Source organism: Halichondria panicea, chromosome 1 (genome assembly GCF_963675165.1).
Source record: "Halichondria panicea chromosome 1, odHalPani1.1, whole genome shotgun sequence".
Classification (NCBI taxonomy): Eukaryota; Metazoa; Porifera; class Demospongiae; order Suberitida; family Halichondriidae; genus Halichondria; species Halichondria panicea.
In genome coordinates, this window is record NC_087377.1 from 14,426,939 (window position 1) to 14,451,564 (window position 24,626).

Sequence of the window (24,626 nt, forward strand, 5' to 3'; positions counted from 1 at the left end):
TTCTTCTTCTTTAGTTCCTTTTTTTGTCGGTACTCATTTCAAGTGTATACTTGCACCTTCTCTTGGCCTGTAATAAACAGATTATATCAAACTTGTAATTGTTTGTACGCGTATACGTAATTGCTTGCTGTATCCCGAAACTTAAACTAGAAATATATATCAGTTCTGAAAACTACGTGTATGAGAAAATACACATGCACCCATTTTCAAGCAACTCGAAGGTATAAACACATTTTTCTAGTCCAGGAGTATACTTCAATTAAATTGTGTTAGGTCTACAGTTCACCGCATTCTTCTATATACTTGGTGTTTGGGTTCAAGTTGGTATTATTATCAACATGTTATAAACCTTTTTCTTTCCGACCAAATGCACTGCCCCATGCAAGAGTCTGACTTATTTCAATCACAGCAATCCCATGCATGCAGTAGCCACATGCAACCGCCAGCTATTATATATCATTCACTATAAACATTATTTTGGAAAGTAAACAAGTGTAATGATTTTGATGAAATGAAAGTTAACGTCACAACAATCACTCAGCCACACAATAGTAAACATTCCAAAAATGTACATATATGGCGAGATTCATAACTGTATGACTGACTGTACAGTCAGAAATCAGGAGTGCTGCTCCACGTATATACGTCACTGACTACTGTCATTACACTCATTTGTCATTTGCTGTATAATGTTGATCATATTTATATAGGGTGTAAATGTTTCCAGTTTTCGTTGATTGCAAACATTATAATTTATACACCTGAATTGCATGCTGCAAAAAAGGCTAATATTCTGCAAAAATTAAATCCGCAAAAGCCTTTCTAACGGGCATTCCGCGAAAGTTTATACCCTCGAAATATACGTGCATTTTATAATTATTATTGTGATCAGCAAACTTTTATGTCGTCCTAATTGATGATATAGGTAGCCTTCATGTGCATGTCATACAAACTGTGAGGCTGGTGCTACCGTGCATGTGCATGTATATAATTATACTGTCTATATAATATTATACATGCAGTATATATTAACCAGCTGTCAGCAAAAGATTAGCCAGCTCCCTATAACGTTGCATGGGTTATCTCTTGTTGCAATGAGTTTGGGTAATCAGAATGGTGTATGTGATTGCGCACTATAAACAGGTTGTTGGGAAAGTATATTTGAATAGTAAATTATAAACATTATGTCTGACAAACACTAAATTCTTGGAATTCGAAGTCAAAGCACTTTCAGTTGTCTGAGTATGTTTTTCTCGCTAACACTATAGTTAAAGGCATTCTCTCTTTTTAGCTTTAGGAGGGAGCAGCGGTGGAGCATTTTCACATTCAAGTGGGAGACCAGCCAATTGATCTGGATAACTGCAGTTACTGCATGTAGTGTAATAGGTTTGTATTTCAAGGAATACCAAGAAAATTAATTAATGCATAGACTCACACTTCTGCTGGTTTGGAGCAAACTGATCTGGTTGGAATAGGTGGGGGAACAGAAGCCTCATGCTTGTACATACAGTCTGGTATGTCATCAAAATTAAGCTCAACTGGAAGACAACCTATTATAAGTATATAAATAATCAGTAAATGACGTATAACTATAACTATAATTATAATTATGCATGCATAATGAAATGGATGGATGCACAGAAATTGTTTGTGGACATAATAAGGTTAGCTCACACCTGTTTCATAGACTTCCATAAGCAAGTTAGCAAGCTGTTCTTGTCCCACACTCTTTAAGGCATTGGCTAGCTCCCTCCATGTTGGCTTTCCACCACAATTCCTCATCCAAAAGTCAATCACTTCAGTGATTCCCTGAACGTCATTGCCAGCACAATAAGGCTCCACTTGCTCAATGTGAGTCTCCGGCACATTTAGAGCCTTTCCAATCTCTCTCCATTTGCCTTGAACTGACTTCAACTGTACCAAGACTCGATCAATATCGACTAACTTGTCAGCTTCAATGCCTATGCAATAATGCCATATGCATGCAGTCATTAATACATGGTGTGTACATAATTATGCATACCCTTTGCGACATTTTTCTGAACTGGCTTTGGTTTAGGCATGGCTCTTGCTCTTGACTTAGTGGCTTCAAAGTCTACTGTTGTATAGTCCACTATCTTGGGGTCAAGCAAGTATCCAGTTGACTGACTGGGAAGTGTACTAACTTCAGAGTAAACTGGACCTTGTGTCTGGTAGCACGTATGTGTGAAATCGTGAAATAATTATAACTGAAAAGTTACTCACCTGTGATCGAGGGATAAAAATTCTATCATATTCTGATTCAGTCGTGGCAGTGGTGGAATTTACAGGAATCTGAATAATTCACCATGGATGCATTATTCATAGCAATTTATGTCTTACTTGTGGGAAGTGTCTCAGTTGATCAAAAGTTGGCTCATTGACGACTGGAAGTTTACCTGTGATTGTCCATTAATTCAAAACTATTACACTCTAATTATTTACCTGTTTCATAGACCTCGAGGAACTGTTTGGCTAGTTCTTCTTCACCCACTAATTTCAAAGCATTTGCTAGCGCCATCCATGTTGGTCGTCCACTGCAGTTCTGCATCCAAAAGTCAATCATTTCTTTCAATCCAGCACTTGAATTGTCTTTATAGTGTTCTTCCACTTGTTCAATGTGAGTTGCCGGAATGGAGAGGGCAAACCCAATTTTTTTCCATTTTATTTGTACTGTCTTCAGTTGTAACAAAATCTGATCCAAATTTAACAACTTGTCAGCTTCTGTAAGTGCATGTAAGAAAGGATTATTGTACCGCACATTCATAAGAACATTTCATTTTGCGAATATTATTTTTCACCTCTTTCCTTTGGCACCAACACTGCTCTACTTTTGGAAGCTTCAATATCCACCATAGCGTAGCTCACAGAATGATTGTCATATGGGTTTTCATCGACTTCCTGTGGACAACATTGATATCATGTGAGGCACTATAATTATAGAGTCTACAATTTTACCGGTTCATCTGAAGGCTGTGGCTTTGTTCTCTCTGCATGCATGTAGAAAAATAATTCAGTGTAATGCAGTTGGTAAGACATTCTTACTCTTTTTTGTTTTGAAATGTTTAGAGTACATTTTAAGCAGTACGATCAAAAGAATGACCACTATGATCGCAACAGCGATTCCCCCCACAGCACCGAGTATCGATTGTATCAATACTCTTGAATTTGCTGTAGTTTAAACAATAATTATGTTATAATTATTTGTGTTATAATAATATAGACATGATCATGAATTGACTGACTTGGACTAACATTTACCTTCTCCTAAACAATTTAGGTCTTCAAGGTCTGAACTCCACTGGTACGTACTAGTATTACAGGCAATGAAATTTGGTCCAATGAGCTCGTATCCTTCTTCACACCAAAATGTGATAGTTAAATTTTCACCAGTGCTCGTGTTGGAATATTTGAGTAACAAGCTGCTGGTTAGTCTTTTTGGAAGAGCACTGCATTTCCCTGCATAACATTATTACAAAACACTACGCTATTATAATTGAGGGACCTAACCCACATAATTATATAATAGTGAATTTCCTCCAGGAGATAATTTTAGAAATCTAATTTTCTGACAGCATTTAATTAATTTTGGGCTCTGCATGTCTTCAATTTTATTATCCTTATGTAGCTATATTTTGTGTAAGATACCTTCTTCACAAAGTAGGTCAGCAGGATTTGGCACCCACTCTCCTCTTCCTGAAACTTTAACACAAGTTACTGTTCTTGGGTGACTGGGAAGTAGACCATCGTCACACTGGAGCACAATTTCTGACCCCTCAGTAAATTTTTGACCAAACTCATTGAATAAAATTCTAAGGTTCCCGTTGATAAAAGTAGAAGGTGTATCACACACAACAGCACCAGCTTGGGGAGAAAATGAGAAACTAATTAAATATGGTTATTATTAAATACCTGGTATGATGCCGCTGTATGTAGTGATATTACTAGTCCCTATGCTGTTTCTAGCTTGAAGGGTGGCATCATAGATCCTGTCATTTCCAGTCACCAATACTTCAAAGGGGACAGAGCAAGTTGGTGTACATACACTACTGCTCACACTTTTGTTGTCATTTGTATTATCGAAGACAATCGAAACGTTGTAAAGGATCTCCTCTTGGTATTGTGAACATTTAGCCTGCATGCAAAGTATTAAAATACAGTTGACTTGCAGCATTACAAAGTTATGAGCTTACGTATTGATTCCAAGTGACCGTCAGTATGTCTATAGTAGAGATAGAGGTATTGACGCTAACACTGAAATTATAGACATTGGGTAGTGTCTCTTCTACTATTGAGATGTTCACTAAGGTATCATTGAAGTTTAGTGCATCACCACATCTGATCCTGAAAACATTGTGTATCCCAATGGGTATTTGAATGTTTAAAGAAAGAATTGATGAGAAATTTGCAAAGGTTCTCGAAATTCTGTCCTGGGACAACTGAACAAGTTCAACTGATGCAGAGACCAATGTTGAGTCATTAAAAACTTTTGTTGTATCATTAACACTATCAGTATCAAAGTGTTTGAGCTTATACTCGTTGTCATCATGGTAGAACCTCCACTCTAGCAGTGTAAGGTCCACTCCCTCACAAAACAGTCTGACAGTTCCAGGACAGTGTTCACCAACCAGACTCACTCCTCCTTCAACACTAACAACAGTCAGAGACACTGATGATGAGTACACCTCTACATTGATTATTGAAAATAATATGACTAGATCTAGTAGATCTATTGCACTTGGCTTGTACAGAGTCATCATGCTTTTATTATTTAGACTTAACTGAGTATTATTATGTTAGTTGCTAGCTAGCTATAGATCTCCTTTATATGAAACATGCATGCAGTCATGCCGTCATGCGCATTGACTTAAAATGATCATGTTTTTCCTGCTACTAATAGGATGATTACGCCGTTATAATTTCTATGATCTACATGTATAGCCTATTAGCCACCAACAGAACTCACCCACAACAAAATATCTCAGGCCTGACAGTTGGAAATGAAGGTAAATGACGGTAGACACAATCTTGTACCTATATCTGATGATAAAAGTGTCACTGTTTTACGATACAATAAATCGCCTTATACATACTGTTTCACACTCTCTCCGGCTCCCAGCCTGTCTTTGGCATGCATAGTCAGTCGTGCATCATGTTACTGCATGTGTACTGTGGCCTGGTCTAGGTAAAGTTGGTTTCAATCAGCAATGGACAGATTGGCGATCTATTTTTGTGACACAATAAACAATAAAGCAGGGGCGTAAAACTACAGAAAGGAGGCTGACCAGGGCGCTTGCACCCGGAAAAAAGCATCACCGGAAGCCACGAGCGGTAAATAGTATAGTAACCGCTCTATAACCTGCTCTTTTCATATCTTTTCTTCATCAGCAAGCTTAAGTTTGAAGAAGGCAGTGAGATTGAGCTCCTTTTCTGCTCTGGCAGAGTTAGCTAGCCAGAGCTATTAAAAGCAGTAGTGAGGTGATTCACATGACATAATAGTTCAGGAGGCAAGAGCCTCCTCTGCCTATAGTTATACGCCCCTATATTGCTCTTGGTTAGTCTCGAATACCCGCCTCAACCTAAAAGCTTGAGTCTGGTCAAACTCACATATGAACTTTGTTCTGCACAGTCAGCAAAGTCAAGTGGGCTACACGCCCACAAGCATAGTGATAAAGCCACCGCATGTTAGGGACAGAACATACACGTACACAGAGGGCTATATCAGACAGTGTATCAATTAAGGCTAGGAGTTGAAAGCCTACAAGAAAAACACTGAGCTTGAAGCCATCATTGCACAGAGCTAGAGGGCCATGAAACCATGGTCGACGGTCACATTCACATAAATGAGCATTTAGGCTGTTAATTTCGACAAGGTGTTCCAAAGGTCCTGTTGCTAGTCTGGAGAGTTCTAGTATCACATCCTTACAACTCTATCCATCTACGTCGCCTTCTGTCAGGGGCTAATTCTTCTACTAGTAACAATCCATGCTGCGTGGCGGTTAGCTATAATGATTTCATGTAGACTATAATTTTATTCATGTTCCACACCCACTTGTGGTCAATTAAATGTCCAAGAAATTCCTGGACACACTTGAACCAAACCTCAATGTGAGTTTGACCAGACTCAAGCTTTTAGGTTGAGGCGGGTATTCGAGACTAGCTCTTGGTATTATTTGTTATTTCAATTTTCCATCCATCATTCTTAGCAGATAATTATAATAATATGCGCGCACATAATTATAATTATATGCAACACTATCAGTTGAGATGGTGGTTGTTGTTGATAATGGTATATACATGTAATAGTGATTCATTAGCATTCACATTGTGTGTGCAACTCTTCAATACAGAGTATACAAGCAGCAACAGGGGGCTTCCCTGGGAAAATCCCATGACATGCACATGTTGAACCCATATATATACCCAGTATATAGATAAACATTGTGGGCTAAACGGTTATCAGTGGCCGCAGCACACTATTATTATTACGAGTGCGAGTAAAAGTGGGTGGGTTCATAGGTGCACATAGGTTCATAGGTGCTAGCTTTTTCATGCATAATTTCAATGTTCAAGTACACACCGCCCCCCACATAGAAAGGATCCACCAATAGCGGCTCTGATCAAACTGTCAATATAAATATCTCTAGCTGCAGAGATCATGCCACAAATTATCTGGAAACTGACTTCACAGTTAGTTTATTCCGAGGCGCGCGGTGTAGTTGTGTGATGATGTGAGTCTACTCACTTGGATGCCATGGCACTGCGTTTACATGCAGTTTACAGCATGGATAGCCTCTACACAACAGTTTTTAATAGTGCAGATTTCGAGTTAAAACTTCGTTATCGTTATAAAAAGCGAGGAAAAGCTAAGAAGTTTGAACTTGTTGCTTGCACGTCGACTAGCTCTACACGCGACTTTTATTCGAGGTAGATCATATTTGCAGCTGAAGTGATCCTTACTGGTCTCTATTAAAAGTTAGATTGTAGGCTTTTTTATTACTGAACACTCTCTGGTTTTCTTGTCAACAGCTGGAGGGTTAGGGTTAAGCAGAGATAGAGTAATAGAGGGATTGGCAACGGGAGTAACTCACGTGATCATTTCACATTGATTTCATATTGATTTCCTCTGAACCATCCTTGATGCGCATTATTTCCCGGCAAAACGCCCGCGAAACGGAGTAATATTACTTTTAGTTAGTTATTAGTCTCACGAGACTTTAGAATTGCGTATAGTAAGGCTATACACGTGTCCTGTGCTTTATTTAAAGTGAAGTCCAAGCGTGGAAGAATTGACTGTGGTGCTCTAGAGCTTGAAAACTAGTTATTATTAGTCTGTGCCCCCTTTTAAGAAGCACTGCCATAGCCAAATGATGTTTTGCCTACAGATCCTGCTTATTTGTGTCTATGTTGACAAACTGGCCTGCATACATTTCCTTGGTTAAATCTCTTTTGTATGTTTTTTACCAAAAATGCTAAAATGGAGGCTGTAAAAGACGAGAAAGTGTTATATTAGTTTGTGCCCCTTTTAAGAAGCACTGCTGTAAGCCTATGATGTTTTACCTACATATCTTGTTTTGTTGTGTCTCTGTTGATCAACTAGGCTGCATAAATTCTTGATTTTGATTTCCTAAAGCATGTTTTTTTACCTTTAGCTATAAATGGAGGCTACAAAAGATGAAAAAAGTCGATGACGTAGCGCATCATGGATAGTCACATTTTTTCGACCGTTGCCAATCCCTTTCCTTACTTTATCTCTGGGTTAAGTAAGCCTTCTTTCTCGGCTGTAATAAACGATTATAGAAAATGGTTAAGAGTGAAAAAGGGATTCATATAACAAGCACTGGCAAGATAAATACCGTGTAGCGGGTTAAGTTTCGTGGGGTAAAAAATTTGTTCAACTCGAGAAACGGTGGTTTTCGTGAGTAAAAATTTCGTTTAGTCTCGTGGCTGCACTACGTTCCGATAAGCCACGCCTACGTTAAAATTTCGTGGAGGCCAGCCTGCCCACGAAAATAACGAATATTTTACCCCACGAAAATTACCCGCTATACGGTAGCACTTATACTAATTATTCACACATGCATGCATGTAGTTTTACTATATAAATGAATGTGCCATTTACAGACTGCTGTGCACTTCCAGTGTGTACTACACATGCTGATCCTATGTTTTCTTATAGTGAAAGGTCAGTTAATATCATTTCCTCCTATTAAGATTGTATACAATTTTAGACTTTCAATTCATTACCTCGCTTGACCTCTTTGCTATGTTGCATGCCTAGCCTCGATCCCAGGCCGAGTTTTCGCTTTTATAACGGTTAGGCGAACAACTAGGCCTGGTACTAGTTGTCTGCGCATGCGTCAAATTTTCATTGTATTTGTGGTCGGCAAAAATACTTACTCTGTGCATTTTCTGTGTACAAATTTCGATTATTGATTTATTAAGTATTTTTGCCGACCACAAATACAATGAAAATTTGACGGAGTGAGTACACAAAAGATGCACAATAGGGAGCTGCTTCACAAGGGCCTGGGGAGTTGCCAGTTGTGCTGCAGCACGATTACAGTGACCCAGGGCAACTTCAAGATGATTGAATGCCTTCAAATTACGTTTCAAAACGATTTAGCAGGCTGCTGGACTTCTCTGATTCTAGGCCCCAACTCGTAACTCAGTTAAACTTTGCTTGAGAAAACGTAGATTCTCTTGATGCCTCTGAGCTACCCAGCAACGCTCGAACGAGCAGGTCATACTCCAGTCCTGTAAGTATAGGACAATATTAAAAGAAACCAAACACGGTTAAACCCTTACCTCAAACTGTCCAGTCTCGTCCGTTAGTATAGCCAAGAGGAACAATGTTGGGATAGCTGGATAGTAGCCATTGCTCTGTGTACAGAGAAGTAGACATTCAAAATACGTGTAGATCTAATTTCTCGTATTAAACAGGTTATAGTGTCATTGTCGACGAGCTGATGATGGCAGCACCAAGTTCTCTAGCTCACACTCTTCACTTGATCCACCATATTAATGATGATACTATAGTCTACCTAGATCTTTAATACCAAACATAAAACAAGACTTGATAGCATAGGGCCCACACAAAAATATCTGACCTTAACAAGCTTGACAAAGCTTTATACCTCTTCCCTTGTTGTTCAGTCTTCAGAATAATGTTTTCTAAGCTTCAGAGAAGAGAGAAGCTTCAGCTAAGAGCCATTCCCAATAATGATAAAACGGGAACTGACTTCTAGTACACGATAGTACACGAATATAAATGTCACGAAAGTGAACGAGAATATCCATTCGTCAGAATCTGACGAACGATTGACGCATGCGCAGACAACTAGTACCAGGCCTAGTTGTTCGCCTAACCGTTATAAAAGCGAAAACTCGGCCTGGGATCGAGGCTATTGCATGCCATGCACATATAATTACCATGACAATTATGTGTATAGGTATAACACCTTTCGTGTCTCTGACTGTCGAGGGGAGTCTGGTTGGTGAACACTGTCCAGGAACAGTCAGACTGTTCTGTAAGGGGATGGATCTGACTATTTTAAGATGGAGATATAATGGTGGAAATGGAATCTACTCGTTTTCGACGACTGATCTGCCAATGATCCCAATTCTGTCTAGTCAAGGACCTTCTTTTGTGTCTGTAGAGTTACTTAATGTTACGCAAAATCCGAAAGATCCAAGATTTGCACAATTTACTTCAGCTCTATTTGTGGATATTGCTCAACTTCAAGCTCAAAATGTAGCAAGTATCAATTGTGGGGACCCTGGAACAATTACTACCGAACCAGTTAATGTGATTACTCTCCAACCGTCTGTCCCTAATAGTCCTGTGATTACTGCTGTGACTGCTACCTATAAGTTTGGCCTTTTGATGACCCTTGAAGTATCATGGATGGAGTTGGTTAGTACAACCATTATGCATATGCATGCATGCTAATTGAGTCTTTACAGGAAGAAGTTTGCCTGGAATTCAAGGACTCGCTTGTATACATGCTGAATCTAACTAGTCCACTATCACCACCGACTGTCGTTGAGGCTGACCGAATTAGTTGCAGAGGCGGAATGTGCGTTGGACTATTTTCAAATATTTCAGAGAATGTAGTAGAGGAGTACACTCTGTCACTGAGTGCTAGAAATGACATGGGATTAAGCGAAGACTCTGCATATCAAAACACAATACGTAAGTCACTTTTATATAGCTGTGATTATTTTCATGCTTATGTAACTGTACTCATAGAGCAACAAAGTGATCAATATTTTACTCCTGAAATCTTGAATTCTACCAGCTGCGAAATATTTGTTCGATGTGTGTCAAGAGATACAAGTCTAAACAATGCTACATGTTCTGTGTCATATGGTATGAATGCCAGCACTGCCACTTTTCTACTTAACACAAAATTACGTATTAATGAACTTCATCAGTCAGCTGCAGTATCACACTTGTTCGTATTCTCATTGATGGTTGATCACATTTTAAGAATAAATGTCATCAAAGAGACGAGTATTTCAAGTAAGATCCATATAACTTTGCGAAAATGTGCATATGGTGCATGCATAATGATTGACATTCGTAACAGGTTGTGAGAGAAAAATAAATAACGCTGATATCGCCACTACAATATTGGTCGCAATTTCCACATCAATTTTCATGGGTGTCATGATGGTGCTTATAATGTGCTTCGTTGGAATTAAGGTAAAAATGCATATAGTTTTGTGTATGTCTGTATATACAGTGGACTTTCGTTATTATGGCTGGCCCTCTGATATACGGTCACCCATGCATGCACCTCAAGCCGTTTCGTTTTGCACGAATTACTATACTGTACAAAACTCGCCTTGAATTACAGCCACCTCGCTATTCTGTATAATTATTATAATTATGGTCAGTTCTGTCAGCCCAACTGAATGATGGACATTAATTTATGATTGCTTACCCTTTTCTAATAGCACTGTAACAACAGCAAGAAGTCTAAAAAGTGTCCCAACAGTGTCCTAAAAATGGCAAGGTATCATGATAACTATAATTATATATGTAACTATACCAAAAACCCCACAAGCACCCTAGTGTACAGAAGAAATTCAAATTTTGTTGCAATTGGTTGACATAAAGCCATGTATATGGTGCGGGCGAAACTAAGAAATTATACCGGTCATTAACCACACTAGCTGGTGTTTGAGTGTGTTTGTAGACTGAACCACTTGAGTGGCTACTAGTAGTTGACATTCAAAGTAGGTAGTTTGCTTAGCTACTTAGCTTTCGAAGTAGGTATTGGCTACTTAACTTAGCTTTCAAAGTAGGTAGTTGGCTTAGCTACTTAGCTTTCGAAGTAGGTATAGTTCAATTTATCTTAGCTACTTAGCTTTTGAAGTAGGTAGTTCGCTTTAGCAGCATGCTAAGCGCAGCCTTTTGAAGTTGATAGTTGGTGACCTTTAAACTCTAGCTCTAAGATTACAGAAGAGGAAATGGGCGGGGGACTGTCTGTAGGGTACGGAATTTACTGTGTTATAACAGGAGCTCATAAATAAAATAATAAGCCCTTATTCTCTTATTTATGGGCTCCTAGTTAGATGCAATCACACACAGAGAACATGCTATATAAGCACTGTGGTTCAGCTGAAACATGTAACAGTATCACAAACACACTGTAGATTTTCTAATAAACACTGAATGTCATTTGTTCACTCATTCGGCTTCTTATTATCTGTGTGTTCTTGTGTTCAGCATACAGTGCTTCAAAGCAAGCAGTAATAACCTGCAAGACAAAGATCTAGTTTATACACTGATGTAAACGGAACAATTTGTACTGTTAAATCCTCCCCCACCCACAGCGATTAATAAGATTACAAGCACACCCCTTACTGCATGTAAGGCTTACATTTACTGTTGTGAGGGGAGGGATAACTATACAGTTCCTTAAATACCTTTCCAACTCAACTCGGTCAGCATCTTGCAAGGATGTTACATGCTTTGTAGCATGCGCACTACATGCTGACATTCTCTCAGCACAAACACCATGACAAGCGTTTAGCAACGAGCTAGAGCTAGAGCTACATTTAAATGGGCATGAACATGTTCTGTTTAGAGTTTAAAGGTTACCGACTACCTACTTTGAAAGCTAAGTTAAGTAGCGAAGGCCAACTATACCTACTTCAAAAGCTAAGTAGCTAAGCCAACTACCTACTTCGAATTTCAGCTACTTGTAGCTCTCACGGCCACCGTAGATATGGATGTTTTACACACATAGTATGACAAACTCAGACAACAGGTTGTATGGGCTGAGTAGTTGCTTACTCTCCTTCATTCATGTACTCCTGCATATGATGATAGATATTATATAGGTGCGTTTCATGTGTCAATTAAATTTTTAATCAGTAATCTGCCGAGAGTTCAAAATTCAAGTGCAGTGAAGGCTGTTGCTCTGGCAGTACATTTTCTCGCTCCTGTAGCTCCAAATTTAATAGCTAGCACTTTTGTGCAAGGCTAACTCATAGAAACTGTGTGCCGGCGAACTGATTCTACGAACATTTCTGAAGATACCACAACAGCATCCATAACTCGGATAAAGCTTTAGTTCGTACCTTTTTGCTGCATGTGACCGATTAGTGTAAATAATTCATTGTAGAGTCTAACATGTATATATATATATGCATGTGCATATGACTTTGGTTTTAATCCTAATTCCTCTCTCTCTCTCTCTCTCTCATACCCTGAATAGTCTTTGAGCAAACTGTGATTTGCTCCATGGACAAAGAATCCTCATGTACGAAACAATTTGTATGACTACACCTATATTTAGCATATTTTTCTATAAATATTTTTTGACCGTAGAGACTTGTGTCTCAATATTTTCTATTTCTATATTGCTAAATCCATGATACACATTCTGCAGGCTTCAATTTCATGGTCTTTTGACTCTATATACTATATAAAGTATAGTATAGTATAACAAAGTTATGACAACTTTATATGTCAAACTCAACACAAATAGACTTTAACATGTAAGTTACGTACAAAAATTGGACACTTACCTATCAAATATATACTGTTACAGTAACTCTTTGCTAGTATATACAACTACAGCGTTAGCTATAAGCTTATATATATGGAGTATGTTGACACAATGAGGACAATGCTCAAGTTGACCACTGTCCATCCTGTTTGTCGTTTCTCAATGATAAATAAGTTGGTTCCCCAATTCACACAAACTTCACCGACAAAAAGTGGTAGGGTAGACAGTACAATTTATACTATAGGGGATGCTGTCACGATTCATGAGTGGCTATAGCTTCTTCCAACGCAAAACAATCCGACAGCCAATATATATACATAATGCATACAGATACATAACTGGACATGCACTTTCAATTCATAGTGTTAATTTGCATGCACAACGACAAAGATGCTGGTGACATAATTATACACTGTACACACGAATGAACCAACAAGGATGGTAGTGGAAGTGGACAGTGTTTGCAATTGACCACATTCCTTGTCAAAGTTAAATTGCGTGTTACCTGACACAAGCACTGGGCATTTATTTTTGGCCAAGAGCTGATTGTGCACAGTTTGGTTATATCTATTAGCTTAACTCAGTGGATAGTCTATAGCAAATCAATGTATGCAGAGGTATTTTTTTCCCAAACAAAAATCTGAAGGGAGGTGCATTTCGAAACACAAGTTATACTGTAAAAGATCCACTTCTAGACTATTAAGTTCTCACAATTCAATTCAACAATCTTCATTTAACAACATCAATTCCACAACATCGCATAAACTTTAACATCACAAAAACAACTAAAACTCAAAATCTAACATACTGTCCTTTTATACACTCCTGAACACTTCCTGTTTGTCAGGTTCTAAAACTGGTTTGACGGGATCTTACAGGGCAGGAGAGAGGGATTAACACCTTGGGTGTACAGTCGTATACTATTGCACAACATACCAAATAAGTGAATGTAGTCTATTTAACACTATAACAGCTATAATCAAGCTAAGGCAAGAATCCTTGCCTGGCATACATGAACAGTAACCCTATACAATAACGAACAAAAGCACAAACAATAACCAACTAAGAAACATAGTCTTTCACATATACCACTTATGAATCCTGAGCTAAAATCAGTTTTTCATGTTTGTATACACCACTTAGATGACAGCTATAATAACTAGTGTTCAAGCTGGCGCTGTGCTAATGCCTCTCGCCATGTTTTTGCTTTCGCTCAAAAGTATTAGAGTGTTATATTAGTTCTATATAATTATAATGAATTTTATATTAAAGTTAGCTTATCTATATAAAGTCGCTGAGAAGAAAAGACTTATTTACATGCAAACTAGCCATAACTCGAGAAAGAAGCTTTAGTTTGCTAATCCACGAATCAAAATCCAAGAGAACGTGGCTAGAAGCCTATAGAAGCTGTTAGCTTTCGTCGCATTGCAACCGTTGAGCAGTTACAGCTGGAACAGACACACAGACCATAGATAGAAAAGGGAGGGATTGGAAACGAACGGCAGTTGCAATGATATCCGTTGAAACACTCCTTGTCTTATTACGTAATCACTTTTTGGTGGGATTGCAACAAAGATTTTTTCTGACTCTGTTCGTTTGCAGACGTTGTTAGACTTCTGGGTTAGGCCAGTGTCTTTGGCTTAACTGTATTCATACTTGGTAAGTTAGAGCGTCATTATAACTCACTTCAGTAGAATTGAAGCAGAATAATAGGCCAGTTTTGTAGGTAGTAAGGTGATAGCCAAATTATGTCTCCCTCTAGCAGATATGTAAAGCTGATTTGCAGTTTGTAATTGTGTCAAACTGTATACTTGGGTCCTAGGGTTTTGCGTAAGCAATACTTTTTGAATGATACAAGTGAAACTTTAATACTAGATCAATAAATAAGTATTTTTAGGAGTGTTTTTTGTCTCCTTCTTTCATCTCTAAAAAGGGCTAGTTGAGTATATTCTGCTAATATACTGTTAGAGGAGTATTTGAAGTTTTGCATAGTCTTTGTTTCTTTTTGCATAGTCTTTGTTTGCACTTACAGAAATGCCCCGAAAATTCAGAATTGCGGTTCACCGCAAGAATGAATTTAGGAAGTTGAGAGCAAAGAAACTCTCATTGCCCATCGATATCAGTGAATTGAAAGTTAGCATCCCGAGAATGATATTTGCGGATACTCCGTTATCAACAATTGCCACCCTCAGGCAGAGGCTAAAGATTGCCATTGTGCTTCCTGAAGGTACGTAACTTAATTATGTGAACGGTTTTTCATTTAGTTACATGTACACTCTATACTTGAATAGGATGGTTGAATGTATCGGACTCAGAGGATGTCCATATTTCCAAGCATGCTCAGTTGGCCGTCAGCATAGTGATACACAGTGATCTTTCTTGGCATGCTCTTGCCAATGGTTGCAAAGTACCTAGCAACAATCCTGAATTATCAATGAAGCATCAAGTAATTGCGTCTGTGACTGATGTACAAGACATTATCGACTTCTTGGACTCATGCACTGTTTGTGTTGGGAATGACGACGCCAAGTATGCTGCCTTAGTAACTGACAGAAATGGGACCTTTGTGGATGTTTCAGGTACGTATACATGTAGTGTACTGAGTGCATGTGCTCTTGCCAAGAATGAAATCTGCTATTACAGTTAATTAATTTTGTGTATACAGGGAAAAATCGTGTGGCATTTTACGATGATAAGCTCAGCCACGGAACAATCCGATGTGATGGATGTCAGATTCTTGTGCCTGTGGAATTAAACCAGTGCAATGTATGCCATGCCTACAGACAAACACTCAATCGAATGTTCCTTCGTTTTGAAGATTCCACTAGAGACACGTGTACCGAGTTAAACAGGGTTAATCCTCAGAGTCATACTATCGATACTTGTCATCACTTGAAAAGGACAAACGAATGAAAGTTCTACATCAACAGAGCAGAGTGGCACAACAACAGATAAATCGCCTTAAAAAGAAACTCAAAAAGGTAATTGAACAGAGAAGCAACTTCGTTGAAGAAGAGCTCCCATAATGATCTGTCACAGATCATAAAGGATAATGACGATTCTGTTAAGAAAACCTTCCCCCTGGAAGATTCGTTTCAACGAGTGTTTTGGGAAAGCCAAAAGCGAGCTTCCTCTCTCAAAAATGCCAAATCGATGAAGTGGGATCCCTTAATGATACGTTGGTGTCTTTATCTTAGACATCTGTCGAGTAGTGCATACCAAATGCTGCGAGAGTCTGGTGTTATTTGCCTTCCCTCGCAGAGGACATTGCGTGATTATACCTATCACATCCAAAGCTCCATTGGCTTCTCCGAAGAAGTTGACAAGTACTTGATGGAAGTCGCTAAAATCAGCTTGTGTCCAGAGAGGGAGAAGTATGTGGTTCTTTTAATGGATGAAATGCACATAAAAGAAGACTTGGTGTATGACAAACATTCAGGTATTTACACAAATGCATGCACTAGGTGTGAAGGTAATTTATGCATTACCTTTTTATCTCTATAATTGTAGGTGCTATCATTGGCTTCACCAATATTGGCGATATCAATTCCCACTTGTTGGCTTTTGAAAGATCTCTAAACAACGATATGGACCAAAGCACTCCACTGGCACATTCTATGCTTGTACTACTTGTGAGGGGACTCTTTAGCAAGTTACAGTTTCCTTACGTTCAATTTCCTTGTACATCATTGACTGGTGACCAGATGTTCGAGCCATTTTGGGAGGCGGTTGGTCGGTTGGAATTGTGTGGATTTAAGGTACTTGCACTCACTTGTGATGGCCTAGCAGCAAATCATCGTCTCTTTAAGTTGCATAAGCCTGGTTCGAAGTCTTTGGTCAACAAAGTTGGTAACCCGTATGCCAGTGACAACAGCAGGTCTCTGTTTTTCTTTTCTGACCCACCCCACCTCATTAAGACTGTCAGAAACGGCTGGGCTAGCCCTAAGAGAAAATTGTGGGTGAGTGCTTGCGTTTATAGATTTACTGTCTAAGACTCTTGTTGTACATAGCTACACTTACAATATTCTAATTGTAGAACATGTATGTATTATTCACATTTCCACAGTGCAAAGGGAAAGATGGTCTCAACTGAAGCTACTGTATATGAAGAATCGATCTCAAGAGACCCCTGGACTAGCATTGATACCGAAGCTTAAGTATGAGCATGTTGAGTTATCCAGCTTCTCCAAGATGCGAGTAGATCTGGCAGCTCAAGTAAGTGAATTAATGGTGCTGTTACAGATGTACAAGCACTCTATGTCAAAATTCCGTGTGTGTGTGTGTGTATACTTAAAATTCCCACATTCGTTTATGTCTTATATTTATGCATGCAGGTTCTCAGTAACTCCGTTGCTAAAGCACTACAACTGACGCAGGGAGATGAAGTTGCTGAGACCATAACGTTTGTTGACAAGTTCAATAAGTTGTTCAACACATTGAATGTCAGCAGTATTTCTGCCGGGAAGCTAAAGCGAAACCCATTCAAAGACCCTTACAGATCAGCATCAGACTTTAGGCTGAAGGTAAGATATACTGTGGGATTGTGGAGTGAACTGTGAGTAAATTCGTAATTGTATACATAATTATGCATGTACAAATATTATTACTTACTGTACAGTGGTTGGAAGAGGAATTCATTCCATACTTGGATGCTTGGGAGAAAAGCGTGGAGGCTAGGGAAGGCTTCACAAAAACCCAAAAAAAATTGATGATGCTCAGCCCTGAGACTAGTAAAGGCCTGAGGATTACTGGTAAGCATATACTATTATTGCCCACACTATACTTTTATAGCAATACCTGCAGGTGAGGTCATTTGTGGAAATGGTTAAGTATCTATTCACGATACCTGGAGTCACACTGTTCCTCAGCAACAGGTTGTGCCAGAACCCCGTTGAGAATTTTTTTGGTCAGCAAAGACAGAGGGGTAAATCGAACGAAAACCCAAATGTTAGCGAATTTGCAAAGAACACACAGGCTCTTCGGGTGATCAACAGCACATGTGCAACAATTAGAGGCAACTGCCGAAAGGACAGTAGAAAACGAACATTGGAACTGGGTGATGAGAACAAACCCCTTCCCAAAAGAAGGCACAAGCACAAGTAGTAGTATATAGTGTATAGAGTAATGTTTTGTAACTCAATAATTGTACATTCACATTAATTTTATCATACACATGTTGATAATTAATGTAAATTTAACCATGATTATTAAATGATGTACAGAGTGTATGAAGTTATTTACACGGACTTTCGAAGTGCCCTTTTTTTCTGAAGAGATTTCTTTTGTGCTTGTTCATACAATTCTAGGCAAGACGTTGCAAATGCAAATCCTCGAATAGTTACACAATGATATGATCTTCCTCAATAAACTTAAGTCTACATCATTCGTTTCAACACCAAGAATACACCACTGGAATAGGACATCTTCATTCTTAAGCAGGGTATCAGTAAGTGTTTTACCTCCTTGTACCGTACTTGCGGTTGCTATGGTCATGTGTTCTCTGATACACTCTTCTATTATCAAAAACAGCATGTAGGTATCATCACTGATATGCCAAAGTCCACCTCTATCAATAAGATCAGTCCAAGCTTCTGTGTCTTGGTCATTCATTTCATCTCCACTTAACTCCATCAGAGCATATATCATATCATCTTTATCAGGAATCGTAGATAATTCAAGACGTTTTCTCAATGTGCGGCATACATATCCTGCAACATATCTCAGAGCATTCTTCTCCTCAAATGTCATCAAACCCGAGTGGCAATTTGAGTTCGTTGTACTGTTCAGAGGGAACTCCTCCTCTTCTATCAGTTGTTTGAAGAGTGTGTTAGTAACAAACTGGACAAAAGAAGCACACGGTTGATGTCTACCACACTCATGCAGGAAACGACTCCATTCCTCCTTGAAGCTGTCTGATGTGCGCAACTCATGATACAATCCCCACATCTTTTCTCTGTTTAAGTGAAGTGATGAGTGAGTGTGCTGGAAACACGACTTCAATTTTGAGTAGAATTTGACAGTAAAATCCTCAACCATCACACTATGCTTTGAATCCTCTAACAAAACTATCAACGCAGAAGCTGTGTTGAGGGCAACTGCTGCCTCTGGTGATGAGGCTTTGAATCTACCCTCGGTCAAAACAGCTTTAACAGCTTCCTTAAACCTACCTGCATTTACATGAAAAGGGAAGAAAGTAAATGGAAAGTAATTAGCTAATTCATAAACAGTTCAACATCACTTACTCTGAAATGGAGCCGGAGCACTACTTGCCATTGTATAACAGTGCAAATGTACCTGAGCTAGAAAGCCATACTAGAGAGCATACTCGAGAGCTAGAAAGCCATATAGAAATCAGCTGGAACGCTTTTGAGGAAGTATAAGTATAGTTATCACTTCCCTCTTCGATCTATACTTCCGGCAGACAAGGAGTGTTCGGCACAAGTGATTCGTTTCCAATCCTTTTCCTCTATAGGTATACTGTAGCAATTTTAATGTTAGTCGCGATCGACTCCTAGCTGTTGTATATACTTTCTATAACATGTGCATGCACTGATTGGAGATAAAACGTAAACATTTCACAGGTCCTTACAGATGCCGCCAGGAGTAGATAAGAGTAAGAGTATTAAACTGCTGTAGTAACGTACGTGGTTATCACTGTCGTCACATTCACGAGTGTTGTTGTCCAATAAGTTTGTGAGTAGCCTCGAATCCAGGCCGCAGCCTGGTACCTATTGCATGTGTAATTTTTTTTTTTTTTTTTTTTTTTTGTGTGCAGGCCCCAGGTGGGGTAAAAATAATTATTATAGGAATGGCATGTACAGTGACAAGGGTACGTGTAAAATAGTAGATAATTATTGTTAATATTAATTATTGTCCTGTGAGATGGGATTCTGCTGAGATCAGGTCGATCTCAATGGGTGTCCTGGCTGCATGTCCCACCGACGATCTAGCGCCTCTAATTGCTTGGATGGCTGAGCGTAGGAGGGAGAACGTTAGGCGACATCTTAGCCAGCATAGAGTTTTATTGTAGGTGATGTCCCATTTCTGGGCAAGTAGTGAGCTCAGGCGTTTGTAGAAGAGTGATGCTTCTACGTCCATGCCTCCTGTAACGGATAAAACTAACGGTGTGAAAGAGGAGTGTTCAACTTCCTGGACTCTTTGCTGATAAGCCCGTTTCTTTTCCAGTTCGTGTTTTCTGTATGTTGCTGCATGTGACTGGTTTCTGTTGGAGGGGGCGAGGGGGTTAAACACTCTCACATCAAAGTATGTTTTTTGGAATCTTCCCCCCCAGACACCATTGGCCGATATATCCAAATGTGCGTTTTCTTGGCTGTTCGCTGAGGCCCCGTTGAGTTGGTCCGCGCTCACAGGTTGTAGGTTGGGCTCTACACACACTTCACTGCATAAATGAAGTTTTATATTAAACCTAGCTAGCTAGCTGTGGCCCTCTATGGTGTTGTCGAGAAGGCTTGCACACTAGTCTGAAACCAGAAGAGGCTCTCATCTACCTCCATGATGGTTGGATGGTCGTGATGTTTTGAACTTGGTTTCTGTTACAAATGAGAGCTTCTTCTGGCTTCAGACTAGTGTGCAAGCCTTAATTTCTCGACAGCACCATAGAGGGCCACAGCTAGCCAGCATGCAAGTCTTCTCGACAACGCAATAGAGAGCATAAGCCACAGCTTCACAGGAGACAAGTATTTGTTAAAATTAATACGGAAAGAAAACTAGTAAACAAACTAGTTTACGATTTAAATTTACAAAGGTTTACTAAAGTATAACGAGTCACCCAGATTCTGGGTGACTCAGTTCGCGCATGTGCACTATCACCCAAGCAATAGAGACCAGGCCGTATTTTAATCGGCCTGGTCTCGAGGCTAGTTTGTGAGCTACTACTTGTCACACAGACCGAATGTCTGGAGCTAAGAGAGATTCTACTATGACTCTCATCAGCTTGCAGCATCACGAAACAAGCGAGCATGCCCCACGCTCGCTTGTGTTGTGATGCTGCAAGCTGATGAGAGTCATAGTTACTTGAAGTAGTTCAATACTGCATGGCCGGCCGGGGAGCTATACTCCTATATTGACTATAGTATAACTAGGAGTATGCAGAGCATGTTTGGGGCGAGCGAGCAATTTGTGTTTGTTGTACAGTACATGATGTGGTAATTTAAGTTTATTTATCGAATTAAATGAAATTAGTAACAGTGATTGTGTAACAGTGAATATAAACCGAGTAGTCTGATGCAGTGGATTAGATACGACTTCCCTGTGCCAGCTGTATACCCGTGACAATTATTCTGAGTGGCGTATATAGGGTTGTTGTGGTCTTTGACTGTGGTGTAACATCAAGATTCAAGGTTAAACATATGTAAGAGTGAAAGTTCAGCATGAAAGAGCTGGCTATACAAACTAACATGAGGAGCAAAGTTAGCACTTCTTGCTGGACCTAAATTACAAGATAGTATACTGTGAACAATCCTTGCCGGGTAAGTAAGTTACTCTGACCTGTTGTAAGCGTGCCTGTGTGGCCTCAGAAGTTCCATCTGAGCTGGTCTGACCTGCCGTAGTGCTGTATTGTCTAAAGGTGCCTGTGCAACTTCAGAAGTCTCCATCTGAGCTGCTCTGACCTGTCGTAGTGACTGGTCTCGATCTCTGTTTTGTCCTGTTGAGCTAGCAGGTTTATTATCACAAAAACACAAGACTTGGAAGTGAAACATGGCAAGTGAGCTGCTGTGACCTCCTGCAGGCGTGCCTGTGTGATCTTAGGCTCAGAAGGTCCCCATCTGAGCTGCTCTGACCTGCTGTAGGCGTGCTTGTAGCCTCAAGAGTCTCTGTGTCCCTTCGTTCCTGAGTGTAGCTAGAGCTCTTGTGCCCATGTGCAGCTTTCACGTAAAAGTTGGTAAAGGGTCACAAGTACAAAAAACAAATATCGTGCCGGTGTCACAGGACACGGCCTCCCCCAGGACAGGAGCTCCGGGGGGGGGGGGGTTCCGTCCTTAGGATAAATCCTCCCCCCGGAGTTTCTGTCCTAGGACAAAAGCTCCTACCCCAGGACCAGAGCTCCCCCATTCTGCGGTGCAGGTGAAAGTCAGTCCACAGGTAATCTGAGAGGACTAGTCTAGGCTACGAAGTAAACAGCCATAGATAAAGCCTAACTAGATGCAATAGATTCTGTATCTATTATGTTATAGATCTCAATACTCAATATATACAACAATGCAAGAGAAAGAAGTACAATAAATATAACCAAAAGTGCACAAATCATAAAGTGATGCAACCAGAACAAAACCAATTACCTACTGGTTCTTTGCGAATTTTGGCACAGCGATAGTGATACCACTCACTACATTTGTCACACATGACCATATCCTCAAAAGAGTCCGGTCTCTTGCACATGCAGTATATTGTAATGGCAATGGTTTGTGGTGTTGGTCTTTTGGGCATCGCTTTCTTTGTGCGAGGGAACCGTGAGAGTTTGCCCTTCTCAAAGCACTTAATGAGATGTGCTCTCATTTTGGCCTCATCAAACACTAGAGAATCCACATTATCGTTCATAGCAGCGTGATATGCAGCAGCAATGCTAAATAGTCCGCAGTTGTTAGCACCCTCTTGCTGCTGGAGAGCCACCACAGAAATCAACAGCCCATTGCATTGAATTAATGGGCTATACACTTGTGCTATCTGGAGCTCAGTACTTGGGGAAAGCGTTCCATTGAAGCAGCTGTCGTACAAATACAGTTCACCCTTAAACAGAGAAGTGGCAATCCAGTGCTGTCGTTCTTCAACAAAGAAGATTTGCACAGCTGCACGTGTACAAGTAAAATTATCATAATTACATAAACGTTGTCTTACCTGGGCCTTGATTATTGGAAACTGGTGGAAATGCCTTTAATTGGGCCAAGAGAGTATTATAGCAGCCTTCAAACTTAAGGAATTGCATCGATAATAACTGGTGGGCTGCACGCATATGCTTGTCGGAGAGCATACCACCTATTGCACTCAACACTTGTTTGTCAAAGAGGTTTAGATCTAGGGTCTTCAGCCACATCGTTCCCTATAATCATATACACAGAAGTCTAAGAATTGTACAAGATATATACACAGCTTATACAGAATATTCTACCAAGAAAATAGACATGTTATGATAATTATATATTATTACCTGACTCTTTTGTTTCTTCCTAGGAGGTGACTTGCAAGGATCTTTTGTGTCAAGAGGACGCTTATCACGCTTATCTTGCTTTTGAGAGGGTAGGTCAGGCTTTTGAGAGGGTAGGTCAGGTTTTTGAGAGGGTACATCAGGCTTTTGAGAGGGTACATCAGGCTTTTGAGAGGGTAGGTCAGGCTTTTGAAAGGGTACATCAGGCTTTTGAGAGGGTATATCAGGCTTTTGAGAGGGTACATCAGGCTTTTGAGAGGGTATATCAGGCTTTTGAGAGGGTACGTCAGGCATTCGTTTATTCTTAGGAGGTGATTTGACTGGAGAAGAGTGGTTGTCTTCAGAGCCAGGAAGAGTGTTTTCTTCATCGTTGGTTTCTGTAAAATGTTTTAAGCATAATTATATAGCAAGGAACACGACAGAAGGAGGTTATTGCTAGCCACACTTTACCTGGAGAGTAGTATTCCTTTAGCAGTACCCCGTTGTAACACTTTTTCAATACTTTGCCGCTCCCAGACTGCAACTCGTATCTACCCTTGTCAAGGATCTTATGGACAATATATGGACCTTTCCAGGTGCAGTCCATTTTCCCTCCCATTCGATGAGAATTGGCCATATTCTTTAGCATGACACTGCTGCCAACTGGATAACTCTACGACAAAAATGGAAAAAAATAAGCTAAAGTTTGCTATATAAAATAATACCTTCAAAGAGTTATGCTTGTTGTCATACTGCTGCTTCTGTTTTTGCTGTGCAGCAGCAATGTTCTCCTTGGCATTGAGGTGACAGCGGTCACGAATTTCCATCAACCTTCGGAGAATTCCATCCATGTCTTCTCCGTCTTCTTCATTTTCAGTCTCCTCTCCACTCAATTGGTCAGCATCTCCTCTATCTTCTATAGCGTCAGCACCATCTCGTTGATCCATATCAAAAGTAACAGCTTTCCGCGGGTGGCGATTGAACATTAGGAAAAAGGGTGTGTACTTTGATGACGCCTACAATCAAAAAATAACATATGCATGCATGATATAATAATTAAAATTTTACCTGTTTTGATATGCGATAGGCATAAAGAGCAGCAGAGAGATGCTGATCCCAGTCATCAGTACTAGAATCGATTACCTTCTTGAGAGTGTTCACTAGAGTCTGGTTGAAGCGTTCATCAAGGCCATTTGTTTGTGGGTGGTAAGCACTTGATACGCAGTGCTGTATGTCAGTCAACTGAAAAAGTCGGGTGTTGATTTCGTTGACAAACTCTCTCTTCCTTGGTCTGATTGAATCACTTTTGGCCACCCATGCCTGCAAAATGTGTCAAACAGAAATTTTGCTACACCTTCTGCTGATTTTGATGGGAGTGGGGCAGCCTCAGGCCACTTAGAGAAATAGTCTGAAAGGGTGATAATGTACTTGTTTCCAGAGCT

At 39.8% G+C, this 24,626-nt stretch overlaps 4 protein-coding genes across 6 annotated transcripts; 2 read left to right on the forward strand and 2 right to left on the reverse strand.

The window, feature by feature from the left end:
• Positions 1 to 1,093: 1,093 nt before the first annotated feature.
• LOC135351144 (uncharacterized) lies at positions 1,094 to 4,865 on the reverse strand. Its single transcript, XM_064550082.1, has 14 exons — positions 4,212 to 4,865; positions 3,931 to 4,153; positions 3,667 to 3,882; positions 3,280 to 3,477; positions 3,064 to 3,189; positions 2,977 to 3,008; positions 2,820 to 2,919; positions 2,464 to 2,742; positions 2,362 to 2,417; positions 2,245 to 2,313; positions 2,024 to 2,189; positions 1,677 to 1,961; positions 1,436 to 1,550; positions 1,094 to 1,368 (listed from the first exon to the last, which is right to left on the reverse strand). Exons 1-14 carry the CDS (start codon positions 4,776 to 4,778, stop codon positions 1,269 to 1,271), a joined length of 2,532 nt encoding a protein of 843 aa, XP_064406152.1. The 5' UTR covers positions 4,779 to 4,865; the 3' UTR covers positions 1,094 to 1,268.
• Positions 4,866 to 4,876: 11 nt separating this feature from the next.
• Positions 4,877 to 12,915, forward strand: LOC135351510 (uncharacterized). 3 transcript variants are annotated; one of them, XM_064550518.1, is made up of 8 exons: positions 4,878 to 5,024; positions 8,143 to 8,203; positions 9,471 to 9,934; positions 9,985 to 10,213; positions 10,271 to 10,543; positions 10,611 to 10,726; positions 10,981 to 11,039; positions 12,750 to 12,915. In XM_064550518.1, exons 1-8 carry the CDS (start codon positions 5,019 to 5,021, stop codon positions 12,754 to 12,756), a joined length of 1,215 nt encoding a protein of 404 aa, XP_064406588.1. In that variant the 5' UTR covers positions 4,878 to 5,018; the 3' UTR covers positions 12,757 to 12,915. The 3 variants fall into 3 exon arrangements, with proteins under 3 accessions (XP_064406604.1, XP_064406588.1, XP_064406596.1); XM_064550534.1 differs by lacking the exon at positions 10,271 to 10,543 and having other exon boundaries at positions 4,877 to 5,024; XM_064550526.1 differs by lacking the exon at positions 10,981 to 11,039.
• A 1,459-nt stretch (positions 12,916 to 14,374) lies between these two features.
• Positions 14,375 to 18,171, forward strand: LOC135351613 (uncharacterized). The gene is made up of 8 exons (XM_064550671.1): positions 14,375 to 15,270; positions 15,335 to 15,622; positions 15,709 to 16,482; positions 16,554 to 17,002; positions 17,110 to 17,258; positions 17,378 to 17,566; positions 17,662 to 17,794; positions 17,847 to 18,171. The coding sequence occupies exons 5-8, from the start codon at positions 17,148 to 17,150 to the stop codon at positions 17,870 to 17,872; spliced, it is 459 nt and encodes a 152-aa protein (XP_064406741.1). The 5' UTR covers positions 14,375 to 15,270; positions 15,335 to 15,622; positions 15,709 to 16,482; positions 16,554 to 17,002; positions 17,110 to 17,147; the 3' UTR covers positions 17,873 to 18,171.
• Positions 18,172 to 22,246: 4,075 nt separating this feature from the next.
• Positions 22,247 to 24,459, reverse strand: LOC135351399 (uncharacterized). Its single transcript, XM_064550388.1, has 6 exons — positions 24,253 to 24,459; positions 23,910 to 24,200; positions 23,656 to 23,857; positions 23,209 to 23,582; positions 22,899 to 23,100; positions 22,247 to 22,849 (listed from the first exon to the last, which is right to left on the reverse strand). Exons 2-6 carry the CDS (start codon positions 24,168 to 24,170, stop codon positions 22,308 to 22,310), a joined length of 1,581 nt encoding a protein of 526 aa, XP_064406458.1. The 5' UTR covers positions 24,171 to 24,200; positions 24,253 to 24,459; the 3' UTR covers positions 22,247 to 22,307.
• Between the last annotated feature and the right edge of the window lie 167 nt (positions 24,460 to 24,626).

Excerpts from the sequence above, each read along its gene's own strand:
- LOC135351510 (XM_064550518.1), top strand. Across the intron at positions 8,204-9,470 it reads ATGTTTTCTTATAGTGAAAG|GTATAACACCTTTCGTGTCT; the intron begins GTCAGTTAATAT and ends TTATGTGTATAG. Across the intron at positions 9,935-9,984 it reads AAGTATCATGGATGGAGTTG|GAAGAAGTTTGCCTGGAATT; the intron begins GTTAGTACAACC and ends GAGTCTTTACAG.
- LOC135351144 (XM_064550082.1), bottom strand. The coding sequence starts at position 4,778 with ATGATGACTCTGTACAAGCCAAGTGCAATAGATCTACTAGATCTAGTC. Across the intron at positions 3,190-3,279 it reads CCTAAATTGTTTAGGAGAAG|CAAATTCAAGAGTATTGATA; the intron begins GTAAATGTTAGT and ends TTTAAACTACAG. Across the intron at positions 2,418-2,463 it reads CCTCGAGGTCTATGAAACAG|GTAAACTTCCAGTCGTCAAT; the intron begins GTAAATAATTAG and ends GGACAATCACAG.
- LOC135351399 (XM_064550388.1), bottom strand. The coding sequence starts at position 24,170 with ATGTTCAATCGCCACCCGCGGAAAGCTGTTACTTTTGATATGGATCAA. Across the intron at positions 23,583-23,655 it reads AAAGGAATACTACTCTCCAG|AAACCAACGATGAAGAAAAC; the intron begins GTAAAGTGTGGC and ends AACATTTTACAG. Across the intron at positions 23,101-23,208 it reads GGAAGAAACAAAAGAGTCAG|GGAACGATGTGGCTGAAGAC; the intron begins GTAATAATATAT and ends ATATGATTATAG.
- LOC135351613 (XM_064550671.1), top strand. The coding sequence starts at position 17,148 with ATGAAGAATCGATCTCAAGAGACCCCTGGACTAGCATTGATACCGAAG. Across the intron at positions 17,567-17,661 it reads CATCAGACTTTAGGCTGAAG|TGGTTGGAAGAGGAATTCAT; the intron begins GTAAGATATACT and ends CTTACTGTACAG. Across the intron at positions 17,795-17,846 it reads TAAAGGCCTGAGGATTACTG|GTGAGGTCATTTGTGGAAAT; the intron begins GTAAGCATATAC and ends CAATACCTGCAG.